Source organism: Pocillopora damicornis, chromosome 2 (genome assembly GCF_964200805.1).
Source record: "Pocillopora damicornis chromosome 2, jaPocDami1.2, whole genome shotgun sequence".
Classification (NCBI taxonomy): Eukaryota; Metazoa; Cnidaria; class Anthozoa; order Scleractinia; family Pocilloporidae; genus Pocillopora; species Pocillopora damicornis.
The window spans coordinates 33901913-33914956 of NC_142671.1; the positions used below are offsets into that span (position 1 = coordinate 33901913).

General features: G+C 36.6%; 1 protein-coding gene and 1 long non-coding RNA gene across 5 annotated transcripts; both read left to right on the top strand.

The window, feature by feature from the left end:
* Positions 1 to 641: 641 nt before the first annotated feature.
* Positions 642 to 2278, top strand: LOC113670071 (uncharacterized). The gene is made up of 2 exons (XR_003446134.2): positions 642 to 1913; positions 2049 to 2278. It is a non-coding gene; the product is annotated as an uncharacterized LOC113670071 (long non-coding RNA).
* Positions 2279 to 2922: 644 nt separating this feature from the next.
* LOC149050986 (ryncolin-1-like) lies at positions 2923 to 10478 on the top strand. 4 transcript variants are annotated; one of them, XM_089197387.1, is made up of 5 exons: positions 2923 to 4339; positions 6670 to 6944; positions 7555 to 7669; positions 8144 to 8570; positions 9421 to 10478. In XM_089197387.1, exons 2-5 carry the CDS (start codon positions 6681 to 6683, stop codon positions 9659 to 9661), a joined length of 1047 nt encoding a protein of 348 aa, XP_089053513.1. In that variant the 5' UTR covers positions 2923 to 4339; positions 6670 to 6680; the 3' UTR covers positions 9662 to 10478. The 4 variants fall into 4 exon arrangements, with proteins under 4 accessions (XP_089053513.1, XP_089053514.1, XP_089053515.1 ...); XM_089197388.1 differs by having other exon boundaries at positions 2929 to 4339; positions 6721 to 6944; XM_089197389.1 differs by having other exon boundaries at positions 2929 to 4334; positions 6721 to 6944.
* The last annotated feature ends 2566 nt before the right edge of the window (positions 10479 to 13044 follow it).

The following is a 13044-nucleotide window of genomic DNA, read 5'->3' on the forward strand; positions in this document are numbered from 1 at the left end:
TCACTGTTTGCAGCTTCATTTACATTTGAATAGGCATTACGATTTTCCTGTAGAAATAATTAATCTAAGATTTGTAAATTCTATTGTCCTCAAAGGAAAGAGAGTTAGTTCATACGCTACTTTCATTATCCGTCCAAAGCCTAGGAATTAAAAGAAATACTACTTGCTACGAAGAAAGCAATTTTCTGCCTTGAGAGGCTCGTACGATGGCAAAAGTTTAAATATCAATAAATGTGACGGTATGATTAATCAGTATGACTGTGTATTCGTCAAGAAACCTAGAAATAAACTGCTTCATCATCTTCACGCCAGTTAAAAAAAACCATCTAATATTTAGACCAGTGATTTCAATAATAACCTCATTAAAAGCAACAAATAATAGAATTACGGAAAATTATTGGTCTCGATTTGCACGATTGATAATTCAGATGTAAGAATGGCAATCTTTGTTTTAAATCATTCATTTTCACTGTAGAATTTTACGAAATACTAAGAGAGATATAATTTGTGTTATTCAGTGAGTTGTTGGTTCTAAACAAAAATTCTACCCCGCTTCTGAGGGCCAATTCTTGTTTTCCTAAATCAATCATTGCTTAAAATGATTGACAATCTTCAAGAGCCTATCACAAGTGCATTTCTTAGTTCATTTATTCTTTATTAGTTTTAAAATCAAAAACAGAAATCCTTAAAATTAACTTTCAAGCAACATGTAAGGCTGTCAAACATTTATTCCAGTTTTATTGCAAATGGTTCCTTCCAAATGTACGCTGCAAAGACAAATTTCGTCATCGTCACGGTTTTTATTCCAGCGGGTATCTGGGATTCACGCGCAACCAATCATCCAAACATGCACCTGACTGGTGCTGTTCACATATAATCGTAGAGTACTATAGCAATTTCCAAAGAGTAAATGACTCTTTCAGAGACATCATCGCGATGTTTAAGCTTGATGGAAAAGCTACGTGTTCGAGTCTTGGTCTCATAAGCAAACAGGCTTCTGCACAATATGAATGGAAACTGTCCATTATTTTGTGAACAAGTTTTGTCGTGTTTATTGACCCTTAGTCAGAGGACGTAGAACTTTGATCATTTAGATCAGCTGACGATATTGGTTTACCGGCAACTGCATCAAACCGGATCGCTCATGGATTTATCGCAAAAAGCAAAACTTTCTGGTAGAATCTTGGCGATAATTTTATCAGAAAGAAATCGAATGGAATGTTATATTTCTCATAATTCTGGATGTTTTTTTAAGCATCCTTTTTTTAATTTGTAAAAACGTTTTGGCAAATTCATTTGAGAGGGAATGGAGCTCGATTCAGTCTTGATCAGGGATCATTCCATGCAAAAGGCTAAGTTTCTTCCACGAAAAACCAATCACTTCCCTTTTCCAAGATTGCAGATTGCGCTGCGGTTCCCGGTAATTTAGAAACGTCTTCCTTCTAGAAAATTACTGGAATTATTTTTTAATCACATCTAAGAATTTCGAGGGATTAACGTTTTTTTAATTTGTAAATTCACACACGTTTGACATAGAACTTATTTGGACAACGTCGTTTAACAAATGAACTTATGTTTTATCTACGATCCTCGCGATACTCTTAGGTCATGTGGTTTGTTTCTCGCCGTCAAAACTATCTCGAAACCAAATATGTAACACAGTGTTTTTCAACGCGAAGGTTGGTCATGTCGTGTTGTTGTTTTGCTGAGGACGCAAAAAATTTAGAACGCACGTGCACAGCTATTGTTCTGCTAAGTAAATCTCATGTTTAGTGACGTTGCCGTTGCCGTTGCCGCGTGATTTTGTTAAACTTCTTTGCCTTGACGGCAGAAGGATCACGGTAATAAAGAAATACTAAAATGGCTAAATGCGCTCTGTTCTTTTACTTCACTTTCTTGAAGCCTTTTATTCGGTGAGTTATTTGGAAGGGAGGGCTTTTGAACATTTGCCTATTATGTACTTTGGCCACTGTTTATGGTAATGATTATTATTACTTGACTTTGAACAATATTAATCTTTTACAATATATTTTTACTTTGAACCCAAGGTTTAAACATTTTCCTTCTCCTTTGGCAACTAGACGAGGTCCACTAACTTGGGGTCTTTTCCAAGGAACAGAAGAAAACACTTAAATGAATGTAATAATTCCTGCGTATCAAAGTTTGTTAAAAGTTCATTTTTGGCAGAAGATATTTTTATTTTTTACTTGAGTTGTTGCTATGTATGGTTGAAATCGCTGAATAAGTAAAATTAAAGTTATTAGAGGCTTCTGACAGAGTATTTTGAAATTTTAATTTCCTATTACCAGAAGCATGTAACACATTATTCAGCCCCAACAAGAGCAAACTGGCTTAAACATATAGTGAAAATTGTTTGACACTGCAGTTTATTGGTGATTTAAAAAAACAGAGTTGATGTGTCTACTCGAGACGGATAAACGATAAATGAGGTGCATCGTAATTGCCAACTCGCCTGTAAAGCGAATAGTAACATGAACTTCAAGATACGATCATTTAAGCAATGTCAATTGTCATTTTGTTTGCTTTGAAATGGAATAGTTATAGGGAATAGATGGTACAGGAACAGGGCTAAATCAGGATATGAAGTAGACTATACGCTCGCCACGGTCGATTCTTGCGCGGCTATCAATGGTTGAGTTTATTTGTCTCTCTTCTGATACTTCGTTCTCCTTTACAAATTTATTGGTGTCCTTAAGTTGTGTTAAACTTTGTTAAATGCAGTTGCATCGTGGATGGACTATTATTTATCTCAAAATTTTGTTCCGAACGATACGAAATGTCTTAATTTCTCTATGTTACCATTACTCTTCGCGCGCCATTTGATTTTCGTACAATATAGAGGAAAATAATACTAATTAAAAAAAAAACACAACGAAGACATAAAAAGGGTGAGCTGTAGTCTTTGGAGTAAATAAAAAAATTTCTAAATAACCAGATTTGTAAATAACTTTGAGCTATTTAGATTTTTACAAAGGGTTTTACTCTATCTAGTTAGAAAAGCCTTCAAATTAATTGCGGCCTTTCTGGAAACATGGCGAACGAAAGGCTCAACACGGAACTTGTTCATTGAAGTGGTTCAACACCAAAGGTAACTTAAACCTGAAAACCTTTTTATGCAGACTGAAACAACATTGACACCTTTGCTCGTGTTATCATGATCTAAGGAGATGCTTCTTTTTCAGCTATTTCATGCGAATCAGGGATTGATTTTTTATCAAACAACGATTACAGGAATAGTTCCATGGTTTTAAAGCAATGCTGATTCATTACCAATGTTGTTGTTTGTATAAAACTATTTGATGAAAATAAGATTAAAGATCAGGTTTCCTGTGGCCGGATATCACCTAAAAGAGATCGATATGAGGCGTCTGCGTGGGTTTGAGACAATTTAATGGAATAACAGATGAATAGAATTCTGTTGGTGTGGCCAATTAGTGGAATAGATACAAAGGTAGTGGTTACATTACACATTATAACCCACAAAGAAACCATCCATTTACAAATTTCCTTTGAAACGACAGTAGTTGGAATTTGTACCTCCTCTGCCATAAATTTCATTAATCGACGCTACTACAATACTTCGCCGCATCGCTGTCGTATGCTCTGATCTTGACCAATTGCAGTTTTGAATTCGTTTGCCAATTTTCATCTGGCTCAATTTATGTCATTAACTCCCCCACAAACGCGTCACATCTTTGCCGCCCATAAGCCTAATGAGAATTGTTCTTTGTTATATTTCTTGCCAGCTCGTCACTATTTAATTGTTGCTTTGCTACTTTTTAAGGAGAAAAAGATTTTACAGTTTTGATGTGATCACGATTTATCAAATAAAACAACTGACTGATTTTTGGGGTTCTATGATAAATAAAGTATTTCTGAGTGCATTATTAGCATTTTAATAACCCTTTTTTTCCGCAACCAGAATCCTTAGACTCGGATGTCTATTATTCTTAGATGTGTCTACTGTAATGGATTAGCTTTTCCGCCTCTTACAGAAACTAGGTTCGTGCATCATCAATTTTGAAATAAAAACGCCAGCAGGCTTAAGTGGATTAAGTTCATTGAGGATAAGAGTAACAAGTAAGTAATGTGGTACTGGAACGTGCCAAAAGTCATGTTCCTCCAAGCAGGTGTTTCCTTGTTGTGCGGTCTTGTGGTCAGGCTGACCACAAGATTTGACAGCTTAAATAATGCTTCGCAAATTAATTTAGAATTATGAAAATTAAAGGAATTCATGTACGTAATGGTTTGACTCGTCACAACTATGGAAGTTGCCAAAACGTTCAGAAGAATCAAACTACCGTCTTATTCCTGTAAGGTAACCGAACTTTATATACAATTCTTTTTCCTGGAAGCTAAACGAAGTAATGAAGAATCCTATCCTTAAAAACTTTGCTTGATTTATATGGTTGGCATGCGTGTCTTCCTTATAACAATTTAACGATTGTTAATGACGCAAAATCAGCTTTAAATGTAACTCGTCTTTCTGAAGTTTGAGTCTCCAAAGAGGATCAATATGATGCCCTAAAACGTGATAGATGCGAGCGGTTTCTCACGTCAGTAAACCAAAAATCTGCTGACTCATTTCATGAAGTTTAATTAGTGGTCTATTTGTGTTTTGCTTTTGCTCAGTTATGCGAATTCATTTTTTTTTTTTGTGGTCTCCGTATATGTTTTTATAATTTTCGACTAAAGAAAGTGACGTTGTAGCCTTAGTTCTCTAAGGTCCATCTGCTTGATAATCATTGTCGAAGATTATGTTCATAAATATGCTTGTTTTCATGCAAGCTTATAACAGGATAGAGATTGACTCAGACGGTAAATTGGCTTAAACAGTATGGATGAGGTGAGAGTGATTTTCGCGGTAATGAACACTACATAAGCAGTAGTGAAAATAAAGTCTAAAAAAGCAACTTTTTCTCATGCGCATAATTGGTCCTCATCTCTGTGCTGATTCACGGTCAAACGCTTTTTAACCTCTTGGCATAGGAAGCAGTTTTTTCCCGTTTTTCCCTGGCGAAACGTAGCTGCATAGATTTATGCCTGCATCCCGACGCTGTGTGTGGGAGGTGAAAGAAGTTGTCTTTCGTTCCTTCGTTCTTCCTTTTGCTTCTTTAAACGTCGCTTGATGACCGACAGATGAAGCGATGAAATGTTTGATTCTCCTTACGTATGTCTTGCAATTTCTCTTGAAAACGAACGGAGTATTGACGAACTAACCCTTTTGATGGGCACGAGTTTCCTTTAAAGAATTTGATCACTTAAAAAGTGTTACTGACGCAAAATCAGTTTAGAATGTGTGTAAAGTTTTAGCACTTAACCTAGATAAATATTTCTATAACTTAAAAACGGGACAGGAGCGACAGATTACTCTTGTTTGTGAACCAGAAATCGGCTGACTCATTTTGTAAAACTTTATTCCGCCTTAGATGTGTTTTTTTTTTTCGCTTAGTCATCCAAATGGTTCTTTCCTGTGCACTGCTTCGCCTTCAAAAATTTTCTAAGCAGCTGGCACGGGAAGAACCTTCATCATTTTTCCCTAAAGCAAAACAAACATGTAGCTGCATGAAATTATCCCAGATTCTCGAAATAGGGGACTGTGCTTGGAAAGTCGGACGTTTAAAGAGCGTTCTTCCCTTTTGTCTTTTCCATGTTTAAGCGACATTTGATGACCGCGTAAATTTGCAGTAACGAAATATTTGATGAAAAGTTTGTTTCACCCTATCTATTCACACATCTATTCTGAACGCACCATATCTATTCTCAGCCATCAAAAGCAAAAAAACAAAAGAGACAAAGTACACAATTTGAGACTAATTAACAAAAGCCAGTAGAACACGAAAACTAAACTAAGCAAAAAACGAAAGGCCGAACACAGAAAATCAGTTACATAATTCTGGTGCTTTCACTCTTCCTTGAGTTCAAGAGGTCTTTATTTGTTAAAATATGGCGAAAGATACGAAATTTTTTGTTTGCTTTGAAATTGCGATGAACCACATAACAAGATTCTGTGTCCTATGCAAGCTTTGGTGATTGAAAAATAATGTCCTTCGATCCCAACGCTTAGTTAAAAAATCAAACCCAAAGCTTTAGTTGAAAGAAAAGAATTGAAAAATTTTACGTTACATTTTTGAATGCTTCTCTTTCTATCCTCTATTATATTTAAATTCAAACAAAAACAGTCTTTGTTGACCTATTCTATTATTTTGAAGCAATTGAATAATGAAGGATTCCAGCAATTACACATAAAAATTGATCAGGACCTTTTTAAGTTCAATTGGTAACCACGTGACCAACCTTTTTTTTAAAGAGAGATCTCGCGAAATTAAAAGCATATTTCAAATATGCTGTAGTTTATGTCGACGGGAGGGCGTGTTTACCAAGCACGCATACGTTTAACTTTTGACAAATCTTTGAACACCGTTGAGAGTTAATTAGAAAAGAATGGTAAGTGTTTTTGAGATACATGACTGTTGAAACAACTGTTATTGAAACCATAACAATGAATAAATCATGTGAGTCGACCAGGAATTGGAGTGAGAGATTCACAGTGCACAAGTCGAAATTTGTGTCAACATTCAATTCAACGAACACATAACATGTTCTTGTTCTGGCCCTTAATCGCTTTGTCTGTAACGTTGGTATCAGGACTTGGTCGAATGAAAACAAATGATTTACGTGCTGTAAACTTTGCGGCAGAGATTAAAGGACGTAAGCTTCTTGGGAGGGTTATCAAGGAGACAGAAGAGGAATCAGAAGATGCTTGCCAGCTGCAATGTGTAGATGAAAGCCGTTGCCTGTCTTACAATTTTGGACCGGCAGAAGACGGGAAAAGATTCAAATGTCAACTAAGCGACTCTGATCGATTTGCTGCAGTGGACAATTTCTCTCAAGATGACGAATTTTCCTACAGGGGAATACAGGTATTGTGTAATTGGGTACAACGTAGAAAAAGATAGGTTACAATAGAAAGTAAATTCTTCAGGTGGTATTAATTTTTTTCAAAAAAAAAAAATTCTCTGATTCAATGTATACTTTACCAATTACAGTCATTTACATTCAGCTTTCATTAAAAGACATTAGCATATCGATGGTTAAATATCTAAAGATAAAAATCACTCCTTGTGCGAAAAAAATTTAGCAATTCAAGTTACAGAGCTGCCTGAGTAATCAATATTCAATTTTTAAGGCGGATACGCTTCTAAGGAAACTTTAGTGATGTGACGGTGGGATATCACAAGATAATTTAATTATATCAACTAAGATGATAATGTGAATTGGCGGTCACAATTTTATTTAAGTTGGCCCCTTCACATTATCAACTCAGTTGAAAAAAAGAAGTCATCCAACATCTGTTTGTTGTTTTCTTGCACAAAAAAGTTTTCCGATGCATGCTGAGTGCAGCACCAAAGAAATGTTAGGAGAAAACAATACACAATTTGGTTGTTTGCAAATTTCACCTTATTTGGATTTGAGGATTTAAAGTTCAAATCTGTTAGCGCTTGCATTGAGTTGGCATCTTTCCAAATATAGAGTTCTTGTGAGACAAGCGGTTCCATTTGTGGCGGAAAAGGAATCTGTATCCCCAACTATCAAGATGGCAACGCGAGATGCAAATGTAAAGATGGCTTCAGAGGACCAACTTGCGGTTAGTGTTGGAATTGTCACATGTATAGTTTGGCCTTGAAAATTTAGGAATTCAAACAGCAAAAGACGATTATGTAATTTTTTTTAGCAGTAACACAGGCATACTCCGAGAAATTACTTAGATGGCTTAAACGAATGTTGAACCCATGGCCTCCTGATTAAGGATTACTCTCCCCGACCCCCTACTGAATTTCAGGCGCATCGTGGTAGCTAGTGAGGACCACCACTGGAAGGAGGCGAAAGACACAAGTATCGAACATACTTTTTTAAGCATTCGAAAGAAACTACAATCCTCGCGATAATCTTAAGAACAACTACTAATAAGTTGTGTTTATGAGTCACGTGCCCTTCTAGTCGGCATTTTTTATTGTCTTTAGTACGGAGCATTTTACTCGGCAAATTGAGTTATGTATTTTTGTATACTTGTTTCTATGTCTGTTTGTTAGTTTGCTTATTTTTTTGTACCATTTCATAGCTATAGGGCCAGACAGCTGCGCTGAACTGCTTCGAGACGGTTGGAATTCCAGTGGCGTATACACCATCAATCCAGATGGGGAAAAACCAGTGCAAGTGTTGTGTGACATGAATACAGATGGTGGAGGTTGGACCGTTTTTCAGAGACGTTTAGACGGCTCTGTAGATTTTTTTCTAGGATGGGAACCTTACAAATACGGCTTTGGAAATCCTAATAGCGAGTTCTGGCTTGGAAACGATAATCTTCATCATTTGACAGACTCTGATGACGTCATGCTGAGAGTTGAGCTGGAAGACTTTGAAGGGAACATCACCTACGCCGAGTATACTACTTTTAAGGTGGCAGACGAGGCTGATAAGTACAGGCTTTTGATTGGAGGATATTCTGGCACAGCTGGTGACTCCATGCTTGAGAAACAACCTCTAAGGTAAATCAAATCTGAACGAGACTTAATTAACAATTGATTAACACTGCAGCGTGCGTTCATCGAGATATGAAGCTCGCGGGAAGTTTGGAGAGCACGAAAGATGCGTAGCTTCTTGAGTGCTCTCTTAACTTCCCAAGTGCTTCATATCTCGATGAACGCACAGCTAACGTATGAACCAATTGTTTTATAACATTTTCAACCCGATGGAAAATTTTTTTCTCGAAGGATATGTTTGCTGACGTCATGAGCGTGCACAATAGGAATATGAAGCACGCTCGCGCAATTGAATTTGATTAAACAAATTTACTAGCTATGTTAAAAAGCGATATAAGCTAAGTCAGTCAACTCTTTGAACTTCTTCAACGGCTACACACTAGTTGGTGAGATCGTGACGTATTTCGATCAACAGATCTTCGGCGGTAAAGCCAAGAGGCACTTACCGCTTTTCTATCATAACAGTTAATGCAACAATTTGTTATTAAAAAGAAGGAAAGTAATCGGCTAGCAATAACTATTCTGGGCGAAGTAATATTCTGATTCTGAAACCTCTTTATGTTCTGAAGTGAGAAACACGTGAAATGACAATAGGGGAAAAGTCGACAACAGAGGTTATTAGTTTAGGAAGATTCTCCTTATTGTGTCCATCACAGCCAAACCTTTTCCTTGACCTCTTTCATTTATACTCTCGTGTGAACTAACTCGAGGCTCATGAAACTTTTTAAATATAACTCGACGGTAATCACAAGGAGGGGGTAGTGATGCTCGAAATAGTAGCGTATATTTTATGACAAAGGGTGACTCATACGGTTAATGTATGTGATCTTTTCCTTACTCTCGTTCATGTTTCTAGTGGGATGCAGTTTTCGACCAAAGATAACGAAAACGACAAAAATCCCAAATATCACTGTGCTCTGAGGTTCAAAGGTGCTTGGTGGTACAACCGTTGCCATAATTCGAATCTCAACGGCATCTACCATGGTGGGGCATATACCTCATACGCCGATGGAGTTTGCTGGGAAGGATTCAAAGGACTTTATTATTCGCTTAAACGCACGGAGATGAAGCTTCGACCCCTTATTATGAAAAAATAATGGCGTCGTTTTCCTTTGTAATGGTACATTAACTTTGTGAAAAATTTTTCGAACATCGCACGAGGAGATAAAAAGCAGAATTTTCACCAAGTACAAGTATATGTCGAACGACCTTCTAAGCGAAATGATTCGCTTCATGGCTATAGTTCATCAGGCGCCTAATTTATGAAATGTCGTTTTTTAGAAATAAATGCCTCCACGGAGAACACAACTCGATCCATTTTTCAATAAGATGTTTATTGTTTACGGATAACATACAGCGCTCATTGATATTTAACACACGGATTATAACTTGCAGATAAAGCTTGTCGCCTCAAAATGTCGAATTAAATTTCAATACGATCCCTTATTCTTAGCTTGTCACGAGGAATAGACTGTGCTGATCACGGCAGACTACCAGCAATTTCTGATGCCACTAACTTGTATAATCGAATATGATGCACAATAAAGTTTCAACTACAGCTTCACTTACACGTGAATGTAGCATGACTTATAGAAATTATCCGGCTAGTCTAGAAATATTTTAACTATAGTTACGGAAGTCTGTTATGACTCATTCGTAGGTTGCCTCCAGTATATTACCATTTTAAGTATTATAGATAAGTTTAAAAGTATTTGTACATACTCAGGAAACTAACGTCTTACCAAAATTTTAGACACGTCTCTAAACTATCTTCAAAATTTTATCGATACAGCGGTCTGCCTATTGTCACATTTTATGTCCATTAATCCCTTCAGCTTAGAGCCATTTTTCCTCTACGAAAATGAGATATAAGGAGACCCCCTTAGAGAAAGTTACAAAATAAACAGAATTTATTTGATATTAAGTTTTATTTCCTTAAAAAAGATCGCCACGGATCAAAGTTGTCAAAATTTAAACGTTCTGTAAAGACGCTAACTTTTATTCTAGAATTAATGACAAATATTATTTGGCCATCAGTGTTCTGGTTGATTCTATGGCCGTTATGATTATTTGCTCGTAGCTAGAATTGCAGCGAAATTGCTGATATCTAGATGTGCACGGAATATGTGTTTCTAATTAAGAGAGTCTCTGTATGAGCGGTCCCCTCGATTTTGCTTGAGACACGGATTTCGCTCGTTTCTTATGTGTTGTAAGACATTCATGTACCTATTCTAAAACCACAATCCGTTTGATCGGATCTCTTTATTTTTCAGAGTTTTACGGAAATTAAATTTTACTCGAAGGCTTGTAGTGACACTTTTCAAGACGTTAATTTGAGACAACTTTGGAGAACAATTTACAAAAAAATTCGGAACTCAGCAAAAAAAAAAAAAAAAAAAAATACCACAGCCATGTATATTAACTCTATCTTATCCATCGAGGCGACTTTCATGAACATCACGTTTCAATCAAGCAAACAAGAAGACTTGAATGACACCTTATCGGTTCGCTTAAGTCACACACACCAAAACCGATCAAATTCAAGGTAAATTATTGAAAAAGTGAGGCGTTCTTAACTGATTCAACTAACATAGCTAGGAAGTAGGTGCCATGGAAAAGGTAACTGCAGAAAAAAACTTTGCGGGCCGACCTTTACGAAAACTTTATAACTCGGTGAGCTTACCTAATTTTCGGCAATCTCCAAGTTTGGTCGTCATTTTGAGGGACTTGTCAACATGAAGCGTGGCAGATATAAATCAAGCAGGTAGATCTAAAACCGTCAAAAATACATACGAAAGCAATTCAAATGAATTTTACTTTCATTGAAATTGTTCGTTAAACTTACCATTCCTACATCCCATGCGACCATTTCTTCCGATTCAAACACTACAACTAGTGTTCGACTTCTCCTCGTCGATTCCACCATAAGAAATAACCTGTGCCACCTAAGCTTCGACTCGAATGTGAAGTACGAGTCAAATAACATAACTGCTTCATCTTCGAGGCAATATCACGCTGGTATTTTGATTTTCTGATCGACAAGAACGGTGACCAGGAAGCGATGGCCATGTTTACCTCATGAACGTGACCGCTGACTAGCCGCTGAGTGAAAACAGTATAACGCGGGTGGGGTGGGTGACGGGCTTATCGTCATAAGATATTCGAATACATGCTTAAAAAGCTTTAGCACTCCCAGTCTAAACAGTGGAGGCATGCTTCGTGGTACAGACAACTTTTATTTTATTCTCATAACTTTCTCCTTTAAATTAGAACTGCTATTAATTAACAGAGTTATCAATATATATTTTTAAACGGGGTACCCGTATGACATTTTTGCTTGTCGTCAGTGGTATAAAGTAAAATGTCTTTTCAAACAGAACGCTTTATTTATGCCCCATATTGCACGGAATGAATACTATACTTAGAATGTTTGTTCTAGGTCATTTTTGCTGTTCCCAAGAATGTATGAAAAATGATAGAGATTTGATTCATTCAGCTGACACGTTCTTTTAACTTATGGCACGTGCAGATTTTTTTCTATCAATAGAAACACACGCGCGCAACACACCGGGATTGAAAATTCTTCGTAAAATCGCTCGAACCTTAGAATGAATGTAGGCAACTTTGACTTCTGGCAAGATGAAGTGGATGGTTCAAAGGACCCCTTAAGATTTTTTTCAGGACTATAACTGAGATTTGTTTATAACTATGATAATCGTCATTATTAGCAGACGGTGCTTTTACCCATTGTTGTCATCATCATCTTTATCACGCTGGATGAAGTATAAAGCTGGCACGTTGCCTTACCTAACTACACAGAAAATTGTTCTCTCTTTTGCTCCCCTCGGAGCCTGGAAACTGTTACTATTAAGACGATCAACAAGAAAGCCTTAATAATTACTGAAATTTTTTATTAACAGAATGTAAGAAAAAATCGGTGGGCAGAGTAATTCGCGTATCTTATAATCTGAACCATAGTTTTCAATAAAAACCAATACCACCTTATTCAATTTACCTTAGTTGTCTCGTGTTTAAAAGTGGCGTTTCTTGGGACCGTAGATTCTTCTCTGATTCTTCTTGTCTCGGCCAAGACTCACTATCATCAACTTTTTTCTTGTGCTTCTTACGGCATGGAACACATAGAGCTGAGGTAAGCGATTTCAGATTTCTCTGTTAAAGTGAAGCTCACGCCGATAGCATCCATCAGGAATTGAAAACCGACATGCACTGTTTACTTTTTTTTACTCTTAATCAAATAAGGGGTTTTTTAGTCTGCAAATTTAATTATACTGGTTGATGAGTATCATACAAACTGTTGAAAACTGACCGCAAATAATTGTGAACTGTAAGCAATAAATAAGTGTATTGCGTTGTCCGGTGATTTGATCTTCTACAAGAACATTATTGATTATCAACCAAGCAACATTGTACATATTTCCATCTGCAATCAAAAGCATTTACACATGGATCTATATTTTTT

Coding starts and splice junctions, on each gene's coding strand:
- LOC149050986 (XM_089197385.1), top strand. CDS start 6,621: ATGTTCTTGTTCTGGCCCTTAATCGCTTTGTCTGTAACGTTGGTATCA. Junction 6,945..7,554: donor TTTCCTACAGGGGAATACAG/GTATTGTGTAAT, acceptor TTCCAAATATAG/AGTTCTTGTGAGACAAGCGG. Junction 8,571..9,420: donor CTTGAGAAACAACCTCTAAG/GTAAATCAAATC, acceptor TCATGTTTCTAG/TGGGATGCAGTTTTCGACCA.